The following is a 26,760-nucleotide window of genomic DNA, read 5'->3' as shown; positions in this document are numbered from 1 at the left end:
TCCCTTTTGGCTTTTTTCCCAAATAGCAGAATGGTGCACATATGTCTTCATTTATTTGGCTTGTTTTTTCACCTCACATCACATTTTGATGAATAATTCCATACATGTTATTATAGATTTGCTTCATTCTTTGTAATCATTGACTAATATTCCATTGTATGAGTATGCTACTGCTAAACATGTACGTTATTTCCAACCTATTCATATTATCAAAAAATGCTGCAATGAATATCCTTGTAATACTTTATTGGATTCATGTGCAAAAATATTCATGGGATAAAATCCTGAAAGTTAAATTGCTTCGCTAAAGGATATGTGCATTTTAATGCTTTACAGATATTGCCCAGCTGTCTCAAAGGAGGTTATACCAATTTACACTCCCAAGAAAAATGCACAAGGGTCCCCATTTCCCTGTACCCTAGCTAACACAGGATATTGCTAAATATTTTCATCTTTGTAAACACGATATGTTGAAAATGGTATCTCATAATTTTAATGTGCATTTCTCTGAGTGTGAGAAGATAAAGGAAATGTAGTGCAACTAAAACTCAGCAGTCAAATGACCTGCCCATGACTCCTGAGTGAGGACACTGGTAAACACCATCAGGATCCAAACACCTCTGTATTTACGAAGACAATGCTCCCTATTGGATAGCACTAAGCTTATTTCATGTATGTACATGTGTAGTTAGTTAGTTACATCCAGCAGTGGTGAAGGGCTTGTTCTGAACCAATCAAACTTTCTCTCCTGGCCCCCTTCCAGCATGTGGTCAGGAGTAGAGTGTTGTGGCCATGAAACATGCATTTGTGCAGATGACTATTTACTCCTCCTTGAAACATTTTTTTCCCATTTGCTTCCCTGCTGTCTCACTCCTGGGTCTGCTCCTAACTCACAAATGACTCTTTTCCCAGTCTTCTTGGTTGGCTTTTCTCCTTTTCTGTGCTTGTAGACATGGGGGAGCTTCAGGGCTTCTCTCTTGAACTGCAGCTTCTCCCTGGGTTCATCTCCTTGGGATGTCTATTCCAATGGGGTTAAATACCAGGGCTAGGACTACGGAGAGGTCATGGAGGCACCTAGCACATAAAGTTTAAGGAAACATTCTTTATCGGGCCCATGCAAGTACAGGACTGGCCCTGGAGAGTGACTACCACCTTACCTTTTCCACCCTAGGCACCTTGTTTGCTTTACCCTAGTCCCAGTCCTCTTAAACACCCCAGTCTTCTCCCTGGACCTCCAGAAACATAATCCTATTTGACATTTCTACTTGGAGGTTTTAAGGAAACTCAAATGTAAAACATCTAAGACAGAACTCTTGCATCACTTCCCATCCTGGTGCCCAAGCCTGTCTCTTCTACTAGTCTATCTCAGTTAACAGCATCACCATTTATTCAGTTGCTCAAGACAAAAATTTTGGAGTAATCCTTGACTCTTCTTTTTTTTTGAGACTGATTCTCACTCTGTAACCCAGGCTGGAGTGCAGTGGTGGGACCTTGGCTCACTGCAACCTCTGCCTCCCGGGTTCAAGCAATTCTCCTGCCTCAGCCTTCTGACTTTGTGATCCGCTCACCACAGCCTCTCAAAGTACTGGGATTACAAGCATGAGCCACCGTGCCCAGCCTGGATTCCTCTTTTTTTTTTTTTTTTAACAACTCCTATCTTCCATCTCTAAAATGTATCCCAAATCTGACAACCTCTCCCACCGTAGGCGAACCCCCATCTCTCACTTCTGTAAATAGCCTCCCTTAGATCTCTGGATATTTGTCCTTCTCCACCCCCTTGTGATCACTAGTCAGCATTCAGAAAGATTTTTTAATATCTTGAAGGAGACTGTGTCCCTCTCCTACTTAAAACTCTCAAGTGGCTTCCTAATAAATTTAGAATAAAAAGCTGACTCCTTGCCATGGTCAATAGGCCAGGATCCAGTGGGTACAACAATCTGATCCCAGCACAACAATCCCACTTCCACCTCCTCACCATTCACCAGGCTCCACTGCACTGGCTCATTCCTGCCTCAGTTGTGCTTCTTTTCCCTGGAAAGCTCTTCCCCTAGATCTTCAAGGGATGATTTCCTTCTCAACATTCAGGTGTCAGCTCGTGTCACTTTCCTGACCACCCCCATCTACTCAGAGATCACTCAAAATCCCATTACCCTATTATATTTCTCTATCATATGTTTCACTATCTGAAACTATCTTGTTGTTGATGCAGGCTATTTTCTTGACCCCTTCACGGGACTCACAACAGGGGTGCCCCATTTACTCAGCCTGCCCCGCTCAACCTCTTGGAGGAGGGAGCACACGAGTGAATGAGTGCAGGAACTAGCTGGCTGCTTTAGTGCTGTCAGGAGCAAACTCCATGCAGGCCCTGCAGCAGCATCCAGGTGGGGGTGCCTGTGACCCCAGGGCCCCAGAGGGTGTGTGTGTTACAATGCTCTTTTAGCTCCGCCATCTGCGGACAGCAGTGTGTTGTCAGCTCAGTGGGCCTTTTGCTTCATCACTTGGGGTGGCTGCCCTCTGCCAGTGAGGGCAAAGGGCCAGGGTGACAGTCTTTTGGGGTACCCACAATTTGTGCATCCTGAATTCTTGTTTGCTGCCCAAGAGGAATGAGGTCACACAGATAAACTGAAGGATTTTGAATGCAAAGAATTTTATTGAGCAATGAAAGCGGCTCTCAGCAGAGAAGGAAGCTGAAAAGGGAATGGGAAGGGCAGGTCACTCTCTCCTGAAGTCAAGTCACATCTCTCCAATGTCCAACCACCATCTCTGAAGTCAAGTTGCCTCTCTCTGATGTCCAGCCACTTCTCCTCTCTACTGGCTGAGTCTGGGGTGTTTATAGGCAGAGGATAGGAGGTGGGGCAGGCCATACATAGTTTTGGAAAAGGCAACATTCTATTAGTAAAAAGACATTATTCAGAAAGAACCAATTGGGAAACAATGGGCACACAAGGATGGAAGTTTTCACTTTGGGCTGCGGGTTTCAGGCTTTTCAGCTCAAAAGTGAGGTTTTTCCAGGGACCTGCCCCTGTCTGCCTAAAATTTCTACACCTCTATCATTGTTACCGCTGGATAACAGCTCTCCTATAAAGTTCAGGGACTTAAAACAAAAATTTACTTATTCACCTGGACAGTTCTTGATAGGGCCTCTCCTAACTGTTGCAGTTACATAGCAGCTGGGTTGGAGTCATCTTTTCTGGGCTTGCCATCCAGGACAGCTTCTTCCCTTGTGTGTCTGGTGCCTCAGTGCTCCTCCAGGCAGGCTTTCTCTCCAGAAGAGTAGCCTGGACTTCTTGGCAACTCAAGCTTCCAAAAGAAAAAAAAAGCAGAGACTGCCGGTTCTCTTATCAAACTGGCCTGGAACTGGCACAATGTACTTCTGCTGCCATATTCAGGAGGTCAAAGCAATCAAAGACCAATCCAAGTTCAAAGGCACTGGGGAAAAAATTCTACCTCTTAAATGAGAAGCGACACATGCATAAAAGGGGGAAAATCATTGATTGCGGCCATCTTTTGGAGATAAGCTATCATGTTTATTTGTTTACTTTCTAATGGTCTGTCTTCTCCCATTAGGTTATAAGCTCTGTGAGACAACAGGAACTTTGTCCATCTTGTTTTATGGCTCTACTTCCAACACCTAGAATAATGCCTGACACACAGTAGGTGCTCAGTAAATAACTTAAGCACTTGATACATGTTTAGAGAACTAAAATAAACTGAATTAAACTTCTCCAGATTGGTCCTGCCAGATTTGCTGAGGCTAAGCATGCTGATGCCTCACCGGATAAAAGAAACTCTAAAACGTAGGGTTTTGCTTTCTCTGCAAACAAGAAAAACTTGCCCTGAACACAAAATCTAGAAATAGATTTGGCTTGTTTTCTACGTGGAAATATTTCCCATAGTACCAGAAATTACTTTCCCACAGCTTTGTGCTACATTAAAATATTGAAGTTGACTGAAAATATCTCCATTCTTTAATCTTGGTGTAGACTAGAAACAATTTTTTTGTAACAAAGTAAATACGAAAACTTCCTGATGTTTGAACGCCCCAGATATCTCCAAACTTAAAATATCATTGCAAGTTAAGATAGATTTTTTAAAATGATGACTGAGAAAGGTTATTAAAAGCTTGGTTATTAAAATGTACAGATTGGGTTATAAAGCCAGAACTTATTTGTTTAAATCATTACATACAACCAAGCTCAGAAAATAAATTACCTCAAATCTCCTCTTTGCTAATTTTTACTGGTGCACTCTATAAAATGATCCTATCTTTAAACCTTTGTCTAAACCCCTTATAAATTAGTATGTGAAAATGTATTCATCAGAAGGATTGTAGTGATGTTTGAAATTTAAAAAGAGAGATTGAATTTTTAAAATTATACTTGCAGACTACTGCTAATGAAACTTCTTCTAACCCTAGTTTTGTCTTATCTTCAGTTTTTCCAGATTTGCTCAAAGCGATCCCAGTAAGCATCCACGTCAATGTCATTCTCTTCTCTGCCATCCTTATTGTGTTAACCATGGTGGGGACAGCCTTCTTTATGTACAATGCTTTTGGAAAACCCTTTGAAACTCTGCATGGTCCCCTAGGGTTGTACCTTTTGAGCTTCATTTCAGGTAAGTACAAAACTCTACCTCTGAAGACAAATGTGCTTTTCAATATGTCAAAAAGATGATCTACCTAAATATAAAGTTATAATCTTAACATATATACATGGATGCACACTGTAGTATCATATATAATAACAAAAAGTGTGGAAATACCGCACTTGTTCAACAGTATCTACAGACTTGAACATGGCTGCTCATATGTAGGTGGAACACTGACCCTTTACTCTTTTTTGATGCCATTTATTTATTTGTATTATTATGTATACATAATAGCACATTACTGAACACTGAGAAATATTGATAAGTATGAGCAAAAATGAAAGTACCCCATAGTGTCATGGGTCAGAGACAACCACAACCAACACATTGGAGCCTCTATTGTCCGTCTGTCTATCTGTCTGTCTGTCTGTCTATCCATCTATCTCTCTATCTATCAATAAATACTTTATGGGTGTCTGTATGAATAACTATGATGCTGACATTAAATTATATTTTTGAAGATGTAATCAAGAGGATAAATGCTTGTCTCAAAAAGTTACATGGAAAAAGCAGTATGTAAACTTATATAAACATTGTGAACTTAATTTGATTATATATATAGAGAGAATATACATATAAAATACATATATGTATATATGGGGACTATATATATGAAATAGATAGGTAGATGATAGATAGATAGATAGATAGATAGATAGATAGATAGATAGACAGACAGATAGACAGACAGACAATAGAGACTCCAGTGTGTTGGTTGTGGTTGTCTCTGACCCATGACACTATGGGGTACTTTTATTTTTGCTCATACTTATCAATATTTCTCAGTGTTCAATAATGTGCTATTATGTATACATAATAATACAAATAAATAAATGGCATCAAAAAAGAGTAAAGGGTCAGTGTTCCACCTACATATGAGCAGCCATGTTCAAGTCTGTAGATACTTTGTGTTGCCTAATGCTAAGTGTATCTGGGCAAGGATAAACTCTAAAGCCAGAAATTAGTTCATCAATAAACATGTGCTACTCAATAGCCAGGGCTGATGGAAAAAGATATAAAACCCAGTCAGTGCCAAACGGTGCTTACTATTTGCAAGTGGGAGAAGGAGAAAGACGAGAAAATGAAAAATGTGTGTATAATTTATATGTAGCTGTTCTGTAGGAGATCTCTGACTTCACCCCATTCTAAATTTGCAAAAAGATCCAACACTTTGTCAGATTCCTGGGAGGCAAGTAATTTTATTGATGGTTTCATAGAGAGATACAGAAAGACAACAACTCACACAAAGCAAACAATGTAATGAAAATCTCTATTTGACTGTTTCTTTTTCTCTCAAAGTTGCCCTTTGGCTGCCAGCCACCAGGCACCAGGCTCAAGGTACTTTCTTGCTCTTGACACTACTCCCTTCTCTCACACAGTTCAACCCCTGCCACAAGCGTGTATAGATCTCTCTCTGTAAAACAAAACCCTGTAGTTAACAGGTCACTCGCAGTGTAACCTCTGTTCATTGTTACTTGTGCACACTGCTTGGGGTCTCACCCCATCCACATCCTGCTAATCACATTATTCACCCAACCAAAGTATATCCTCCAGTGGAGATTCTGCTAATATTTTCTTTATATTTGTCACAAGTATATAATACCGTTTTAAATTGTACAGATGATTACCCTATAAGGGAAGAGTCTAAGTCTTTCACATCTTTATATCTCTGACAAAAGCATTCAGCATGAAGCTCTGTACACAGTGGACAATTCAATATGAATTTGCTGACTTGAAATAGCAAGCCTAGAAAAGAGCTATTAACTTGGTCACCTAGACAGAACAGGTTTCAGCAATCAGAATTCAGATGAGATGGAACTGGCAGAACAGGCGCTTTGAAGCAATAGGACATGAGCCAGTGAGGAGTGGGATGGAATATCATAAACAAAGGCCAAATGCATTGCAATCGGGGCAGAAGTGCCAAGAGCACAGGCTCAGGGTGTGGGCAGATAGAACGAGAAAGTGATTCAGTCACAGGTGAAGGTCCAGATGAGAAGAGAGAGTTGGAATTACTTCTGCTCACCAAACATCCAAAACCAAACTGGTGGATCTGGGTAGTGTGCTGTTTTACTGATAACCATTACACATGATTTTAACAGAAGGAATGGAATGTAAAGCAGTGGTTCTCAAACTGGAGTCCCCAGATGAGCAGCATCTGCATCATCTGGAAACTTGATAAAGCAGCAAATTCTCAGGCCTTTACCCCAGACCCACTGAATCAGAAACTTGGGGGTCTGGGGAAGGATGGCCATCCGTATTTTAACAAGCCCTTCAGGAGATTCTGAGACTGGCTCAAGTTTGAGCTACAGGGAGTTGGTTCAACAGGCGTTGGCGGACTGACAAACGAAAAGGAGACCCCGAGGTAACTCCAAGATGATAATGTCAGAAAGCAGCTTCCCCGACTAGGGCTTGGGGGAACCAACAAAAGAGTTTGGCATTGTCAGAAGCTGGAAGCTTGAGGAGAGACCCCAGAGCATTGTGTCTAAGACCTCGAGGACTTGGCTCTGGGACACCATGAGGGATTTCTGTGAGTGTGGAAAAGGTTGGAAACTCCCCAGTTGCTGCCACCGGGGAGAACTACAAGTGAAGTGGAAGGTGTGGGCCTTTCTCTCGTTTCTTTTCTTGTCTTCCCTCTCCCCCTGGTGCTCATGTTTGACAGAAAACAGCTGAAAAGGCAGAACTAGTTTGGGAAGTCTTGACGTGGCATCATAAAGCAGAGAAAAGCAAAGCTGGAGTGAAGGTGAGACGCAACAACTTATTAGCAGCACAGCCGTCTAGCGCTCCAGCTTCTGAATGAAATTCTGAAGAACAGCCCATTTGGAAGACAAATTATTTGACAGTTCTGACAGACGACCAAACTAACAGCATTTGAAAAGCGAGATGACTCAGAGAATACAGAATTTAATCCAAATCCCCGATCTTATCTCTGCCTTTGGCCAAGCCTAATGCAAGGAGAACCTGAGCACACAAATAAATATATGCGGGAACAATCAGGACCTCTGCCTGCATTCTGTTCCATCTCACCCACCCTCAAATTTGTTGTAAAAGCTTGGGCTCAATAAAATTTTGTGAATCATGGAAGGAAGAGAAGGGGAGAAAGGAAGGGAAGGAGCCAGCTCCAGATCTGTGTCTTGCAGAGGATAAAGGCCCAGTGTTTTTAGATCACCCAGTGTTTTTTTAAGCTGCAAATACTTATTTTTTAAATATCAAAATGTTCAATAACTCAAAAAAAAAAAAAAAAAACTGTTACGACAAAAAAACATGTTCGAGGGTGAGATGGACTGACAGTTTGTGACCTCTGGGGATAAACAGGTCACTTTGGAATCACAGACTTCCTCATTCCCCTTAAATCCCATATGGTACCCAGAAGCCCTTGGAACTTTGGAAATGTTTATTCACAGTTGTAATGTCCATGCAGACTCTGGCTCTAAGCCCCAATTGTGTAAGGGTAGGGTTTTGTAGCCCTTATCCCAAACATTCTAAATGTGAGCCAATGCATCACATACTCAGAGGCCAGAGACTGCATTAGGGGTCCTTTATTTCACATACGAGTCACATTCCAATAAGAGACACCAGAGGTCAGCTCTCTCCCACCGACTGGTTCTCCTCCCTTGTTTCTCTCACCAGTGTGTGCTGCCCAGGTGGCAGTGCTCACTGTCAGCAGAGAAGAAAAATGCTTTCCTCCTTGGACCTCTTTTCTCTTTTTCTCCTCGCCACTCACATCCAGGTTCCCTAAGCTTCCCCCATCCTTGTGCTGAAGTCATTCTACGATCATTTCTTCAACTGTCTACTTCTCTGCTGGATGGGCACCCAAGACTTGGCATCCTGGGGCATGCAGAAGGGGAAAAGGGAAGGAAAGGGAAAAGAAGTCCTCCCAATTGTCTATCTGGAACTTTCCACACTGCCCAGAGTACTGCTATGGGCATCTCCTTATGCCTCCCAATGTGGTGCATGCCAGACCCAGCAGGTAGAAAAGGAAAGAAAGCAACCCACTGGGCCAGGCCAGCAACGGCTTCAGTCACACAGCTCGCTCATACTTATGGCTTCATATTCTGTTGCCTCCTGAACAAGACATTTCTTCCACTCTCACAGCCTCCAGTTTAGCTCATATTCCTCAGCATTCTCAATGTAATATTGTTGCATGAAACCCATGCAAGTCAGCCAGTTTGCTCTTTCTCATCTTGTCATTCACAAACTGATGCTGAGAAGTCTTTTTCCCAAGGTAGGATTTTAGTAAGAGCTTCATCATCCCCCATAGTTCATTTTGGGCAGTGATTCTCTTCTTTGGCTGTACATTAGAATCATCTGAAGAACTTTCTAAGATGACTGATCTCGGGTCTCACACAACACTCATTAAATTATAGTCTCTGGGGGTAGGGCTTGGGCACTGCTATTTTACCTTAAGCTCTCTGGAGTCATTCTAACTTGTAGCCAGTGCTCAGGGTTGCAATATAGGTAAATATATTTCACATATTTGTCAAACATTGGCTGAGTGTCCACTGTGTGTCAATCATTATAATAGGCACTGGTGATCCCACAGTGAATCAGGCACACAGTGCTGTCTTCGTGGAGCTTGTAGTCTAGTGGGAGAGTCAAACAAAAGTGTATATCAATAATTAAGTGATTACAGATTGTAATAATTACAATAACGGTGATAAACATGTTGCTATAATATGCAATAGTATGGCCTTTCACCAGACATTTCTTAAAGAGGTAAATCATCCATCAGACACCTTTTAAAATCTCATCTAATTTCAAAAGTGTACATAAATAATTAAGTTATTACAGTTTGCAATAATTACAATGAGGGTGATAAACAAGTTGCTATGAAAGACAATGACAGCAGAGGTCTGGCTTTGGTATGGTGGTCAGGGAAGACTGCTCCAATAGCTGAATTCTAAAGCTAAGAAGGAACTGAGAACCTTCACAGAACATCCCAAGTAGGAGAGAAAGCACACTGAACACTCTAGGGAAAGAGGTCTGCTTGCTGTAGGAACCAAAAGAAGGCCAATGTGGCTAGGGGCTGGGTAGTGAGGGGGAAGTAGCACAAGGGAAAAATGAGGTTAGAGAGATCAGTTGATACCAGTTAATGTTGGACCTTAAACATTAACCATGGTAAGTCTTTTAGAACTGATTCTAATTGCAACGAAAAGCTTTTGAAAGATTTTAAAGAGATGTCTGATAGCTGATTTACCTCTTTAAGAAATGTCTGGTGAAAGACAATACTATCGCATTGGAGGTGAAAAAAGATGAATGGATTCTAAAAACATTCTGAAAGTACATTAAAAATGTTTTTCAGGTAGCTTATGGAACTAATAAATAGTGGTGGCATTATGGATAAGACAAGGGAGGAGCAGGCTTGCAGTTTAGGGCAAGAAAAAGATGGGGAGAAGAGCTCAGCACCAAAAATCATGTGTTCCATTTGGGGCATGTCAAGTCTGAGATGCTATGAGACCACCAAGTGCAGATGTCAAGTAAATAGTCAGTTACATGAATCTGGACTTCAGTGAAGAGGTCTAGAAGAAAGACATAAATTTGGGCATTATTAGGATATAGATATTATGTAAAGCAATAACATTGGATGAGATCACCTAGGGAGAGAACGTACATAGATAAAAGCTGGCCTAGGACCAATTCCTGAAGAACACTGACAGTTAATTTTCTGGTTGAGGAGGAGGAGAAGCCAGCAAAAGACACTGAGTAGCAATGTACAAAGAGAAAGAGGAAAAAGGAAAACTGGGAGATTATGGGTGTCCCAGAGGGAATGTTTTAAGGGTACCAGTCAGCAGTGAGCTTTGTGTAAAGTTGGCCACCTGTAATAGAGGTATGGGCAGGAGAAGGCAGAATAGGGAAAAGGGGGTGAAAAAACTTCCCTCAAGATTTATAATACAGTGGGAGAAAGAGAGACAGAGAGAGAAAACTTAAGGAGGTAGAAGAAGAGAGAGAACCAAAAAAGAGGGAGCTGAGTATAGAAGCAATTAGATTCACAGTTTTTAGCTGCAGCACTGATATTTGAGTGTGGGCCTTTTATATATTCCATTCTAGATGTTTCCCAGTTGACAGGAGAGAGCCTTACCTAGATCTGCATGTAGAAGAGAGTCGGCAGACTTGACATGGGTCAGTGGTAGAACATCCTAGTAGTTCTGTGAATACTCTCTGAGAATGACATGAAAAGTATTGGTTCAGGCCTTTTGGAGGTGATAAAAGCCACAAAAATGTGGACTTATTGCAAATTGTATTTGTAACTATTACATACATACATATAACTATTCTCTTATATATAGCATTTCTTACATATAGCTTCTCTTACACATAGCATCAGGAGTTACGCCTTCTCTTACATATAGCGTCTGCTATGAGTTATGCCAAGCAAGGCAAACAAAATTGCTGCCTTTCTTTAAAAAGAGGATGCACCTAGTATGGGCCTAACTAATTATGATAATTACAGCTATGGCATGGAACATAAGCACATTCATATACACAAAGACAAGAAAACGAAGAACAGTTTAAAAATAGAACACTTACATTATATATCAGTCTCAGTATTAATAATAACCTGGACTCTGAAACATGTCTGGGGCACATTATTCTGCAAATGGTGGTGAAAAAAAATCTGCATCTTATCTCTACGCCAATCCTTATGGAGGCGCACGTTTTCAGGAGTTCAAGAAAGAAATACAGGGATGTCCAGTCATCAAAGCCACAGAGCCTGAGGAAGGATAAAGAATTTGTGGCAGGAAAACCCAGTAATGAAAACATTCTGCTAGTTTCTCAGAATAGAACTTAGGAAAGAGGCCACAGAAGGAAAAGAGAAGTAATGTTAGAGAGCTGATGTTGGCAGTGGGCAAAGAATTTCATTTTCGTATGCAGGGAAGTGGCTGAAGGGGCAGTGTTGTGAGGAATCACATTCCAGGTCATTCATGTCCACGGTGTGGTAGGAGGACTGTGTTTCATCTGTTTTGTACATGGCCCAGCCATGACCTTGTGTAAGGAAATGCTTAATCATTTTCTATCACAGTTGCAAAGAGATTCTTGCCCTACTCAGAATGTATGTCTTCCCTTCTGTTTCATTTAGAGTCACAACCCAAGTCCTTGCTGTGACCTCCAAAGCACCACTGGATGTATCCACTTCAGAAATACACACAGACAGCCCACCTATTTCTATCCCTTACCTTCCTCCCCTTTTCACTCAAACCACCTACTTCCTTTGCATTCGCTCTTCCTTCAGCCTGAAATAATCTTCCTCCAAATATCTACCTTCTCACTCCCTCACTTCTCTCAAGATGCACTTAAATGTTATCTTCCCTATGAGGCCTCCCCTGGCCATCCCTCCCCAGCCTTCCTATCCCCCTTCTCTGCTTTATTTTATTCTCCTTAATATATATCACACTCTGAAAAACGATTGAATGTACTTATCAAGTTATTGCCTCTCCCTCTTTTTCCATTGTCTCCATCACTGAGAGCTCTGCGAAGAAAGGGATTTTTACCTGTTTCATTTAGTGCTGTACCCCCAGTTCCCACAACAGTGCAATAGGCACTCAATAAATAGTTGTTGAATAAATGAATAAAACAGAAGTAGCTAAATATTTTCTGGTAACAAATGACATTTTTCTGAAAATGTCACATTTTCATACATATTTCTGAAAATAAATTCAAATTAGATAGACATTGTATTTTTAGACCATTTCTTCTTTGCATTAATCATCCTTCTCAATAACATAACATTTGTAAAACTTAGGTTAGATATGGGCTCTTCAACTTTCCATTACAGAAGATAAAGTGAAAAGGCTAGACCCAGTGGTGTTATTCCTTCATCTACATCTATCCTTTGGAAACACATGACCAAATTGCTTGTCATCACAATCTCAAAATCTACTCTTTGGTATTAACTCTCTTCACTTGTCTCTCTGTCCCTTTCTAGATGGTAGCCATCGGTCTCTGGAGCAGTATAGACTCAGAACAACTTCTATTGGGGGAAGAAATCATTGCTGGTGACCTTAACTTTCAATTACCAACTTTCAAGTGACATTTGCATAATTTTAGAGAAAATTAACACCTACACTTATAAAGTTGTGGCTTTCCCACACCCATTTATCATCTCTCAATATTCCTTGAAAAGGAAATTATCAATTTATCATTCTATATTGGCAATGAAATGCCCCTAATATCTGTCACCTATAAGACAATTGAAGATGATGTGTTGAAAGCTTTCTGAAAATGTTGATCATTACTCTAAATGGAATTGAAATTCCAATTTATTATTTCCCCAAATATGATCTTACTGATAATAGGATAACATTTCAGAGATTTCTTCCCCTTCGAGGACCCAAACCCATAGTACTTCTGGACTCTCACAGATCCTGGCAGGGTGTTCCCACTCATAAAAGCAGAGATACCCTCAGGGTCACACAGGGATGAAGAAGCAACTCTCAATGGCTGTGTCCTGTGTTCACATATAGTAAGGACTGGGGGAGACCGGTGCTCAATTCTGCAGTCTCAGACAGCTGTCAGAGGAGAGTCATGAATGTGCAGTGTCTAGCACATTACAAACGTTTGTTAATTGACTGATCATTCATGGTGTGACAGCCCTATAACTCAGCTATCCTATTCAGTCAGAAATTAACTCAGTAATCAAAGTCATTAAAAGGAAGAAAAAAAACCTACAGCACCAGCCAGATGGTGGGGAAATCAGACAGATGAAAGGAAAAATGGCTGTAGGTCATTGAGTAAGACATTGGGCAGCAAAACCTGGGCCTTGTGCCTGGTTATACTTCAAATTATAGCTCCAGCAAGGTTTGGCAGGCTTTCCAAAGTCCTGGTTTATTCTAACCTTTCTTGGGAGCAGGAGCAGTGTTGGTCAGATGGACAGACACATTAAGGAATCTGTCCAAATGGCACCACGTGAATTTGGGCTCTTGGTGTACATGGATAACTGGGAAAAACAGGAGAGAGACATGTAGGACTGATCCTACCATTTGTGAAGTCTTGGGCAAGAGTATGAATGAAAACCCACTTCTCTTCCCCTGCCTGACTCCACTGCACACGGTAAAGAACCTCAAGCATATGTGTGTGGACATTGCACCATGTATCCAAGCTCTGACCATGCCTCTTGAAACAGCTATTCCTCAGCCACCCTTTGACCCTGAGAGGACTGACCCAGGAGAAATGACCACATAGGCCTTGAAAATAGGCTCAGGGCTATTTATGAAGTAAATTCCGGGGTCCCAGGAGTATAGACTAAAATGTGAGTCGGGCACGCCAGATGGGTATGTTCTATTGACTTCAAGGATTCTTCGTGCCTTGGGAAGGAACCTCTCCAGAAGAGAGACAGAGCAGAACCCTTTAAATGTGGGGCACAAAGCAGGAGCCCCTCTTGCTGGATTCAAAGGGTCGTACTGGAAGTGGGTAGGTTTAGTCCTATTCTCACATCACTCATATCTCTTACACACTTCTTTTATAGCCTTAGCAGCCATGCCACAAAGAGAAATTCTTCATGCGTATCTTTTGGTCCATAAGTCATAAATAGTTATCCTTGATCCCATGTCTTTTTTAGAGCCATGGACAGAGAGAAGCAAAAATATCCCAAGTTCACACTGAGTTGTCTCCCTTCATATCTCTTATCTCTTAGCAGTCACTGAAAGGTTATGAGACTCAGGCTGGGTTTCTATCCTCTGGCCCTGAAACGACAATGCTGACCTCGCGATCAACCCTAGAATCCAGAGCAAGATCTCAGACTGTCCTACTACTAGACAGCACACTTTGCTTTGGGGGCTGTGTGCTTGAAATATTAGCTATGGCAAAAGGCTTTGAGTCTTATGACACCCCAAGTAACTTTTACTTTAGGAATTTGAAGTACAGCCTTGCTGTAATGCTGTCTCCTTAACAAAGTACTACCTTTAAAATATTTAACAACTTGGAAAGGAAACCGAGCTTGAATTTTCCTTTCAGGTGCTCAGGAAATAGTGTTTCACTTCTGTCTGAAATTCACCATCTCCTCAGACAAAGAAGGCTCTTATGGTAAAAGCAGTGGCATTTTCTCCACAATTTTCGAATAAAAGATAAAGAGAAAACAGCACTGCAGCCTTTTTGTTAGGATCTAACAATAAAGCAATAATACGGTTTTGCCAGGGGAGAGCACTGGTTTTAAGCTTAGAATACAAAAATAGGCTGACAAAATTTTACAAAGGAATATTCTCAGCTACCACTCTGAGGATAGTAGAAAGTGAAATTTCAAGAAAATTACATTATGCAATTATTTGATGATGATTAAACTGATGGGCCAGTCCTATGTGAAATTCTAAAGTAGAAGAAATGTGATGTCGCCTTTTCTGCTCACCTCTCCCCTCATGCCTATCCCCCAATCTCTACCTCTACCGCAAACCCAGCTTGACCTTTGGGAAAGGAATGGGGGCTGTCACTTGCATGATAGCTCCTCCTGCCTGCAGTGCTCTCCCCACACAGTCCAGCCTCCCTCTGCTCAGCTAACTTTTCCTACAGCTCCTTCTGGCTGCTTCTAAGGACACTTCCATGATGCTGCCCACCCTCTCAGTAACAGCCCCCCTACTACCCGTTGATTACATGCACTGTAATTGGTTAGTAATTGATTTTTTGTCCTCTCCCCAATTATACTCCATGGGAGCAGAAACCATGTGTATTTTCTTTAATGTTTAAATCTCCACAACTGTCCCCTATATAAGTCTAATGAATAAATGAATGAGTGAATTAACGAATAGAAACTCAAGCCATTATGTTGCCACTCCTAGGATATTTGGATTAACTTTAACTGAAGAGTAAAAAGCATTTACCTGTCCTAAAGGAGACATAAAATCAGTGGAAGAGTATTCGGAGGAAAAAAAGACACTGTGATACGTTCTTTTATATTGCCTACCCTGATGTGGTCAGGTGTTCCTGATATGGGGTGGGCTGAGGATTTGAAATAAAATTGCCTAATTTGACATAGTAAGTGGAGGAATCAGGATTTGAAACCAAATTGGTTTGACCTAAATCAAGCTATTATGATAAGGACTTGCAAGAAAAAAGGAATCCATAAAAACCATACAAATAGCTACCAATTAGTAAGCATTTATATGTGTCAATTACAATGCCAAATGCAAATCATGCTTTATTTATATTAACCACCTTTTATAGATGAAGAAATTGAGACCTGAATATTAAAATTGCCTACTTTTACATAGTAAGTAAAGGAATCAGGGTTTGAACCCAAATTGGTTTCACCTAAGGCAGAAAACCATCCCAGCAAGTCTCCTATTAACTGGAACCCTATTGTGGTGGCCTGGGGTATAACAGTGGCTGTGGAAGTGCTGTGAAGTCCTGGCCATCCCATGTGCTCCTGATCTGGTCCCTCCTGCCACCTGCTTCTGCTCCCTGTGCCATCCACCCATCTGGAAGTCTCCCATTGTCCATCTTCAGGGGAGACACTCACCAGAGTTTCCAGTTTCCAGCCAATATGGAGTGCCCCTGTCCCACAGCAATCTCACCCAAATCACAGCTACATCTATTAAGATTAGGCTACCAATGAGTGAGAGATGAGGGGGAAAAATAATAATAGTGTACTACATAAAACAAATGTTTTTTTTTTTTTTTCTCACACATAAAAATCTAGAGGTTGAAGTCCAGGGCTGGTCCAGAGACTCCAAGATCTGGGATTTAGACTCCCTCTTTCTTGTTTTTCCACAGCATATTGCTTCCATTTCTGGGGCCACATTGGTCCAAAATGTATGCTGGAGCTCCAGCCATTGCATCCATATTTCAGCCACAGCAAGGAGGAAGTAGAGAAGAAAGGACAGGCCCATAATACCTGTATAGTTCAAGAAGACTTTCCCACCCATACATCCCAACCACCCTTAGTTGAACAATGCCGTCTTAATTCAAGACACTCATATGTCTAGCTAAAAATCTTAATTCTGTTACAAACAAGCAGAATAGAGATGTGTGCCACCTCAACACCTTATCCATAGCTACCTTTGTTCAGGTTTTCCTTTGTGCCGCTGTGGCCAAGTGAAAGCCGAAGGAGCCGTGGTAACCCTTCTGAAGGGAGGCCTGGGGCCTTTCACAAGAGGTCGCATGATTGGCCTTTATCCTGCATGGCTGTGAAGTACAGAGAAATATACTTGAATTCTCTTGAAGCCACATCATAGGAGTGGCTGCTTTGTAGCCTGATTCCACCATTATGCCTTTAAAGTACCTAGCAATCCAGCCTTCACATCATATGAAGAGGAAGATCTCCCAGTCTTTGTAAGATCAGCATAATTCTAACCACCTCCTTACCCCCCACTACACTCCTACACACACACACACACACACACACACACACACAAATCTTCTTCACTCAGAGCAGAACCATAACCCAAGCACTACCACCTATAGATTAAAGAATCAGGCTCATGATTACAAATATACAGTATTTTCTTTTGTGGATAATGTAAATAGGGATGATGGTAAGAGATTTCCTTGGTTTACACATTGACCCTCTTCCCTGTCCCTTACAGTCAGGAAATATTTGTCCCAACATGTTGTTTCTTTTGTTGCAGGCTCCTGTGGCTGTCTTGTCATGATATTGTTTGCCTCTGAAGTGAAAATCCACCACCTCTCAGAAAAAATTGCAAATTATAAAGAAGGGACTTATGTCTACAAAACGCAGAGTGAAAAATATACCACCTCATTCTGGGTCGTTTTCATTTGCTTTTTTGTTCATTTTCTGAATGGGCTCCTAATACGACTTGCTGGATTTCAGTTCCCTTTCGCAAAATCTAAAGACACTGAAACAACTAATGTAGCTGCAGATCTAATGTACTGAAAGGCAAACCTTTCTATAATTTTACAAGGGAATAGGCTTGCTTTGGTCACTTTTAGATGTGGTTAATTTTGTATATCCTTTTAGTCTGCATACATTAAAGCATCAGGACCCTCCATGACAATGTTTACAAATTATGTACTAAGGATACAGGCTGGAAAGTAAGGGAAGCAGAAGGAAGGCTTTGAAAAATTATTTTATCTGGTGGAAAATTGCTTGACCCAGGTAGTCAAAGGCAGTTGACTAGAATCGACAAATTGTTACCCCACATATATATACACACACATATATATACACACATATACACACACACATATATACACACACATATATATACACACATATAATATACACACACATATATACACACATATATATACACACACACATATATATATACACATATATATACACAAATAAAAGTGTAAGATGCCTTTCCATCAAAAAGGAATCAAAAGGCACATAGAATATATATATATATATATACTTTTTTTTTTTTTTTTTTTTTGAGACAGAGTGTCGCTCTGTCGCCCAGGCTGGAGTGCAGTGGCCGGATCTCAGCTCACTGCAAGCTCTGCCTCCCGGGTTTACGCCATTCCCTGCCTCAGCCTCCTGAGTAGCTGGGACTACAGGTGCCCGCCACCTCGCCCAGCTAGTTTTTTGTATTTTTTAGTAGAGACGGGGTTTCACCGTGTTAGCCAGGATGGTCTCGATCTCCTGACCTCGTGATCCGCCCGCCTCGGCCTCCCAAAGTGCTGGGATTACAGGCTTGAGCCACCGCGCCCGGCCCTACATGGAATATATTTTAATAAAAACAAATACTATTTCTGATATATCCACACATTTGTTGCCACAGATTTCACAAAACTGAGCTGGAATCGCTTTCCTAAAACAGTTGTGTATTAAATGAACATCTGTAAAATGTATCAACACACTTTTTTAAAAAGTTTGTTTAAAGTATAGTCTTAGGCCAGGCATGGTGACTCACACCTGTAATCCCAGCACTTTGGGAGGCCAAGGTCGGAAGAACATTTGAGATCAGGAGTTCAAGACCAGCCTGGGCAATATAGTGAGACCCTGTCATTAACAAAATTAAAAAATAAAATAAATATAAAATATAGGTTTTTAAAAAGCATAGTCTTATTAACCATGTCTGTTGGTCAAAATTTGCAAACTCTAAAAGAAGAAAAGAAGAAAGAACCAAGCTTAGGGTATTTTTCCTCCTGTGCTTGAGTCCCAGTTACATTCATGACAGTACTTTCAATGAACATAATTGCTAGGACCACTGAGGAATCATGAAAAATGATCTCTACTAGTACCCCTGATGCAAAATTTCTCACTGGGGGCTGTTTTTCTAGCTATAGTGTCTTGAGTACTAATATGCAATTATGAAAATTATATTAAATCTGGGATTATGATGGTATCACTGTGTCATCTTGGTCTTGGTCTGGCTGTCACCAAGCATGACCCAGGTCAACTTTTTTTTCCCCTGAATTACCCATCAAAGTGATCTGCAGCTGACTAAAGGCCACAGCTGAGCCTGGAACTGACCCTTCCTTCATCCTCAACCTGCTGTCCTCCAGAAAGCACCAACGAAAAAGCAGAGAATGACAGCAAACAGATCACCAGGCCTCTGACCACAGATGCTGGGTACTCAGCAGCCCTCATATAATAGGTTTGAAAGTGCTCCTTAAAATAAAACACCTTTTCCCTTTGGAACTATTTACAAGGATGAAACAACCGTATACCTGAGAAATAACTTACTCTGGTGTCAATTTGCTCTTTGCCAGCAGACATCAGAACACACTGAGTTTCCAGATGCTGGTTTTCCCCTTTAAATCAGGAAATACACCTGGAGAATTTCTAGAACACTACAATTCAGTCTAGCCGCAAAGGGGATTTTTTTTTTTTTTTTTTTTTTTTGGTAACAGGCTAGAGCCCAGTTCTGCAAGTCTTTAGCTGAAATGGTCCAGTACAAAAGCACTGGAAATGAGGAGTGGGCTGGGAGGACAAGGACCATGTCCTGCGTGAAGAGTTGGCCGGAGGTGCCCAAGACCAGGTACCCTCTGCACTCTCACGGGATCCCGCTCTGTCTTCTTGGAGTTTTGAAAAACTCCTTCGAACACCAGCCTTTTTTCTTTAGAAAGTAAGTCTCCAATTGTTCTCTGTTCTGTAAAAAGAGAAAGAAAACCTGGAGCAGCTGCTGAAAAATCTAATGAGGACCTAAGAGGCAAACCCACCATGTTCCCTGGCTGAAAAGGAGAAGCAGAACTGTGACAGAGGCTCAAAAGGTCCCTGCAGAGCACACAGCACACAAAATAAAGCAGGAAACAACCTGGCACCAGCAGCGCACCCGTCTCCCTCTCTTCTTGATGAAACGCCTAGTTTCCAGGCCTGTGGGGAGCCCTTAGAAGAGGGGTCTGGCCAGGACGCTCGTTGGTGGCTCCTGCTCGGTGGGAATCAAAGGCCCCGGGAATGACATTCATTTTGCTGGGACCGGCCCTCCCTCCCAAGGTGTCAGGGAGCCTTCTCACAAGGTCGCGGGGCCCCCTGCTGGCCCTGGGGAGGCGAACACCATGCCAGGTAGGGAGCCTGTTTCATTGTCTCAGACACCCTCATGTCATCAGTGAGAACATCAGTGCTGATGATGCTGCCAGAAAGAATGGCAAGAAGAATGTATGAACACTGTCCTAGGTTCGTCCAGGTGGACCCAGCCAAAGCAAGATGTGTTCACCGGAATAGGAGCAAGCTTCAGAACGAAGCAGAAACAGGTGCAGATGGTGCATTAGAATGAAAAGGAAGGGCACTGCTTACATCTGGGCTCTTACAGTTTGCAAAGGTCTTTTGCTCTTGTGGTCCCATCTGTTCCTCCAGGGAAGCTGCTTCCATGTCACATTCCAGGTGTTCAGGGCCTCTCAACATGGCCAGAGTCTCATACATTTACACAATCAAGGCAAGGGACAGTGCTATTATTCTCCTCTCCCTCTGCTCCTTTACCTGGTAAGAGGCTAGGAGAAGGAGACCACCACCCCTTCTTAACCCTGGTGGAGACAGAGGGTGCACACTGGCAGCGGTAGGGTGCACCAGCTGCAAGGTAAGCGTGGCTTGCTACTAGAATGGATATTTGTCCCAACCGTTTACCTAGAGAAACCTGAATGAGAACCGAGGGGTAGACTCCAGAGGGTGGAAAGTGGGGCAGAGGTGGGGGAAAGATTAACCTCCCTCTCAATTTTCCTCCCCCTCTCCCCTTCCAGTAAGATCCTGTGTAGTTAAAACAGTGCAGCTGTTATAATAGAAATGCTGCTTCAAGACCAGTCCCAAGCCCGGCCATGTTTCTCTAACTGCCTTGCTGCCCCTCGTCCCTTTTATTTAGATATCCTGGGGTCTGTACTAGTTCAGTGCTTGGTATCTGCTCTAGAGATGTGCCCATTCTCAAGCCCCTTTAACATGGCAGCTGGTCCCAGCTTGGGGCTGATGGGCCACCTCCATCAGTGACAAGGGACACAGCAATGCTGGTCAGTTTAGAGTAAAGGGTAGACAGAAAGACTGGGCAGCACTGGGGTCTCTGCTTCTGGGCCAAAATCCCCCCTTGGAAAAAGCCCTCTTGCTCCTGTAAATAATGATGTAAATCAAATTAAATTATATTTTGATTTACAGACTTAGTGATAAATTCGCACTTAGGCAACCAGACACATCCATGGGTCTCACAGCTCAGAGGTGGGATTTACTAGCCTATTTGGAAAGTCCGAAGACCCAAGTCAGAAATCTCCAGACTCTCCCCTGCCAGTCCTACTGGACAGTATCAGGCAATGCTCATAGAGACCCCAGGGTGGAAGTGAGATGAGGGATAACTATGATGCAGTTAAAAGGCAAGTGTCTTAAGAAAGTGTTTCTTTGCTTGAATCTTGGTCTGAGGGATTTTGACCCACTCTGAAAGCAGTAGCCAGAATGAGTTACAAGTAGGTGCGCCCCTCACCCAGCAAAAGTCCACTCTTCCCACTGTAAGCCACAAACCTGATTGCAGAGAAGAGTGAGAGACTTGGGAGTTCCTGCTGGCAGTGTTCTCTCTCTCCTCTGGTATAGTTTGTAAGAGAGTGCACGGAGGAGGAGGCTTGGGCCCCTCAAGTAATTCAAGCCAGTGCCCTACCAGAAACATGCAATTTCAGAGTATGGCATCTGCCACCCTGTTGTTGCACTCTCCTCGGGTTCCAATGTATCATGAATTTTGCCTGTGCAAAAATGTGTAGCATGGCTAATCCAGAGGTGTGGATTCCAGGATGCCATGGCTGTCTGATTTGCACTTAAATTTGCCATCTTTCTATTTAGCCAAGTGTAATGAAAAGTGTGCCTTAATATAGGGAAGGACGGTGTCTGCTGCACATCTCAGGCCAAAGGCTCCAAGAGAATCAGCTGTATAGACTTTCATACAGCTGCCATATATCTGCCCCCTTTGCCCTTCTCCTCTGCAGTCACCCTTTTCCCTGCAGAAATTCTGTGTGCTCTTCACCAGTTTCCTCTTCTCTGGCGCACAAACAACTAAACTACATTTCCCAGTCTCCTTTGGAGTTGGGGCCATGTGAGTACGGCTGTACCAATGACATGTTGGTTGAAGTGACCTGTTGAAGTGCCACTTTCAGGCCTGGCCCTGAAAAACATCCCATGCAATCCTCCAGCTCTCTCTTCTTCTGGTGCTGCATGCAGCCTTGGAATCTAAAGCAGGGGCGGGCTGCACTAGAGTACAAGAGTGGTAAATAAACTTTCTCTGTAAAGCCACTGATTTTTGGTGATTGTGACTATAGCTTAGCCTAATTTAGCCCAGCCTAGCCAACAAGACCCCATTCTCCAAGAAAGTTCTTCTGCTGTCTGCCAGGGAGATGCTTCTCTAAGGCTCCCAAGGCATAGTCTATTCCAGTGCACCTTGCAGCATCTCCACTTGCTCCTCTCTGGGCCTCTGTCCTTTGTGGCCCTCTGGTCACATTACCTGTCACCCACTGAAATGAAGACCGGAGAGTGAATTGTCTACATAAATAAGTAAAAACTAAATAAACACTTTTGTTTATGCTGCTGTCCTTCAAGATTCTTTACAAATGTGGGTTAATAAACCCTTTTTCATTATTCAGAAAGGATTTATCTTGCATCTCCTACAGATGTAGCTGTGTGTAAGGCACCAAATATTGGGACAGCTAATGTAAAAAGGGTAAGAATCTATTTTTTTCTTGATTTTTGGTTGAGAACAGAGAATAATATCCTCTAAGACTTTCTATCTTTAGTTTCTGTTTAAAACTTCAGTATAGTATTAAGAAAAGGCTTTTTAAGTTTACCCATAACAGGAAAATCGGATGAAATTTTGTAACAAAGGAAATCATTAAAAAAAAAAATAAAAATTATCCTAGAGTTTCAATTTTCACAAAATGCTGAAAGAACTCTGTTACTTAATTAAATAATACGGGGAAGAAAAAAAAAAAAACTTAAAAAGAATATATCAAGAAGAGCAGCTGGAGGCTGGGCGCGGTGGCTCAAGCCTGTAATCCCAGCACTTTGGGAGGCCGAGGCGGGCGGATCAGAAGGTCAGGAGATCGAGACCATCCTGGCTAACACGGTGAAACCCCGTCTCTACTAAAAAAATACACAAAACTAGCCGGGCGAGGTGGCGGGCGCCTGTAGTCCCAGCTACTCGGGAGGCTGAGGCAGGAGAATGGTGTGAACCCGGGAGGCGGAGCTTGCAGTGAGCTGAGATCTGGCCACTGCACTCCAGCTTGGGTGACAGAGCGAGACTCCGTCTCAAAAAAAAAAAAAAAAAAGAAAAGAAAAAGAAGAGCAGCTGGGAGATAGGGAGGCTTCCATCACCATCCGAATCTGGGAGGGTTCCCTCTAGGAGGCGTGGCTGCTCCCTCCTCCCGAAGGGGCGGGGCATTCAGATGAGGAATTTGCCGCAGTCCTGTGTCAGGCTACATGTTGAGGCCCAGAGAAATGCTTCTCCTGCAGGTTGGTGGACAGAAGACCTACTCTGTGCTGTCAACTTGGTCCTCTCCTGGGCAGAAATGAGGAGGCATTGGTCGCTGACTCAGTTTCCCCAACGTCCTCTCCTGCTGGAAAACAATGGTACTTGTTCTAGCAGAGATTCTAGGTTTATTCTAGGGGTACCTCCTCTTAAATTTCTGCCCATCTCCAGCCCTTGGTATTTTCTAGCTAGTTTGGAGACAAAAACAAACTTATCCTGCAAGAATGTCACAGTTTTAAACCTAAACTCATGACTATTGAACTTAAAAATCACTTTTGTTCCCTGGATCCAGAGTCACTCAGTTCTCCACAAAGCTGATGAGCAGTTACCTGGACTGAGCAGAGGTTTCTGGAGTATAAGGAAGCAAAACAAACACAGGGAGCATGAGAGTATATCCAAAAGAACCAGTGAAATATCCTTCCACCGCGCGCAGTAACTCTCAACTGGAAACCCCTTCTGATTTTTTGTAAGCAGTTAGCAAACTTCACAGATGTCCTCCACCCCACACAATATGCTTATGTCCTTTGAAAACTACATAAATATATTAAAAAAAAAAAAAAAGAAAATGCACGTATGTCCTGTCAATTACCTCTCTATCCTTTACCACAACGAAAAGTCTTCCTATTCTACTTAACGTTTCGGTCAGGAAGCATTTAACTTGAGAGAAAACATCCACCTAAACCATCCTAAGCAAAGAGCAAGAGAATGAGAATTAGAGATCCAATGGAAAGATACAGCAGCATCTCCCTTGGCACTAGGATACTAGGGGAGTAAGTGCATTCAGGCCTCACGAAGGGGTAGATCCAGGAGCTGGAAAGTCAGTAGAAAGTAATTTCCCTTCCCTCCCACTCCTCCCCTTACCACTGTGTTGGCATGGTATGCATGCGGGTGTGAATGTACAAGTGTGTGTGTGTGTGTGTGTGTAAGACCACATGGTTCTGGCCCGTTTTTCTCTGTGCCTCTGAACAATTCACTTCTCTCTCTGCATACCAGATTTCTGTGCGTTTTCAAAGCATGAGGGGAAAAAAACCTCTTCAGCTTGAGGCCTACATTAATCCCCCAGATTCAGCACCAGCTTCCAATCCTTCAATCTCTCTGTTGCCCATTTCCAAATTCCAGGTGGGGAGGGAGAATCAGAATGGTACTGCCCAGTTCTGGATTGGTTCTCCTTGATCAGGTGCCCACCCTTGCTCCACACAACTGAAGTGAAGGGGGGATGAGTCATGTCTGCAGGGCCTCGGTGCACAGTATGTGTGTGCGTGCACATGCAGGTGTGTGTGCACGTGTGTGCATGTGTGTGTTTGTTGGGGGGGTCTCACAGAAGAGGATGTGAAGCTTGGCAGATACCCCAAAACTGTCCATCATGATTGGTAAAATAAAAATGTGATTCTGCATACTACACATTAACATTTATAGGAGTCTTGACGTACAGTTTCACGCCTTATCATGACTGACCAAGTTGTCTTCCCAATTTCTAACCCAATTTATTGTTTTATAAAATCAGAGAAAGACATTGAGATTTTTCCATAGGGTTTAAATTTTTTTCTGTGTATCTCATTCTTCAACATATCAGTTGAGTGACTGATACTTCCTTAATTTAAAACAAAAACCCTCTAGATGGTTTCTAGTGAGTAGACAAAGCAGTTGTATTAATATTTCTAGATGTCTCTTCTATTCTAACAGGGGTTTTCATCCTTTCCCTGGTCTTCCCTCACCCACATTATAGCAGACCTATGGCCAAACCCACACATATGTAAGGAACAGGCAAACAAATTAGGCTGAGCTGAGATTATTCTGATCAAATTTACAACTCACATTTCTCTGTAAGACACAGACATCAAGCCACCTTCTCCCCTCTCACCTTACCCCCAGCTGTTCTGTGAATCACAATACATTCTTTTGCTCAGGAGACATGTGCAATGTCTTTGCCACAGAAATCTAGAGACTCACTTATACCATGGCATACTTGTCCCTCATTATTTTCTGGAGACTCAATATCAATTCACAGAGATTCAATTGCTGAACTCAAAGTGACACCTCTTCCAGCCTCATGAGTGGCATTTTTCTCATGACATAGTCCTGTAGCACTGCCACAGAGCATCCTGATTCTGAAGGATACTTAGAAATATTGCCTTCTGGTCTCAGTATCAGGCATTAGCTGTTCTTCTGCCAAAGAAAGGTTTTGTTTTTGTTGTTATGTGTTTGTCTTAATGGATCATATCATCACTCACTGTGGATTAGTCACTGCAAAGCCTGAGGTGACATCTGTGGCTCACCTGTGGCAGTATTTAGAATTTCACGGGTGTATTTTGTGTACTGGGAACTAGCTTTATTCCTGGCTCAGTTGGGTTCTGCTGCTTTTTATTTCGTTTTTTTTTTTTTTTCTTACTCATCTATCTTTTCAACTCCTAATTTATAATCTTTCCAAGAATCACATACACCTTTGTAAGTTGCTTTAAGTTTTCTAGAGCAAGGGATACAAATTGTACAAATCCAAATCTTACCATCATACAGTACTAAAGCTACATGAGAATAAGACGAAATGTGAGTAAATTATAACCCATTTCTCAAAATGCTTTTACATCACATAAATTGTTTTGTCCACTGCTAAATCCTCTTCCCTTGAACAATGCCTCACATGTGCTGAGCACTTACAAACCTGAATGACTATGGGTCAATTTCAATCGTCCTTTCTGTTGCAGAGAACTGACTGTTTCCAAACTCAGCTGAGGTTGCCATACACAATCAGCTTCCTGCCATTGCCATTTTCCTTAATTTCCATCTAACTCTAAATCTGATGAAGCTTTCACACCTTCATTTTGAAGCAGGCGACTATTTTGAGTCATAAGATCTATTGTCCTGCCATATCTTCCTGATCCTTTGCCAGTAACTGCCCACAGCACTCAAGAGAAGATGCTGATGCTTGTTCTAATGAATGAATCAAATGACTCATAAGATATTGATTAAGCTTCAACCATGTGTCCTTCATGAAAGAAAAATACAGGGCACAGACCCTGCTCTTAGAACTCAAATCAGTTTCCAAAAATCACAGAAACTATACTGCTACTAAAGTACAGATTGCTTTCTCAGTAAGCAAATTCAAGTTAAACCAGCTTGATGAAGTGGAAAGGCCACTAGGTTTACGCCCAAACTTTTCCTCTCACCAGTTCTGAGTCTGGAGTGTCACCGAACTTTTCCTAAACTTTGTTTACCCATCAGAAACTAATTTAAATGTGTCCAAGATGCCCCCATATATGCACATAAATAGCCATCACACTAGCCTTAATTTCCAATTTTT

At 42.2% G+C, this 26,760-nt stretch overlaps 1 protein-coding gene across 3 annotated transcripts in view; it reads left to right on the top strand.

Moving 5' to 3' along the window:
- The window catches only part of CLRN1 (clarin 1), a 45,402-nt gene extending 25,699 nt beyond the window's left edge, over positions 1–19,703 (top strand). The window contains exons 1-4 of one of the 3 annotated variants that reach the window (XM_023232074.2): positions 1,967–2,381; positions 4,435–4,614; positions 17,199–17,335; positions 18,979–19,703. In XM_023232074.2, the coding sequence (XP_023087842.1) occupies positions 2,357–2,381; positions 4,435–4,614; positions 17,199–17,335; positions 18,979–18,999 (363 nt within the window). In that variant the 5' untranslated portion in view covers positions 1,967–2,356 and the 3' untranslated portion in view covers positions 19,000–19,703. Of the gene's footprint in view, positions 1–1,966; positions 2,382–4,434; positions 4,615–5,946; positions 5,986–17,198; positions 17,514–18,978 lie in introns of those variants that run through there. The other 2 variants (XM_023232072.1, XM_023232073.1) reach the window with 2 other exon arrangements.
- The last annotated feature ends 7,057 nt before the right edge of the window (positions 19,704–26,760 follow it).

The sequence above is a fragment of the Piliocolobus tephrosceles genome, chromosome 2 (genome assembly GCF_002776525.5).
Source record: "Piliocolobus tephrosceles isolate RC106 chromosome 2, ASM277652v3, whole genome shotgun sequence".
NCBI lineage: Eukaryota > Metazoa > Chordata > Mammalia > Primates > Cercopithecidae > Piliocolobus > Piliocolobus tephrosceles.
This window is presented reverse-complemented; position numbering and strand designations above follow the sequence as displayed.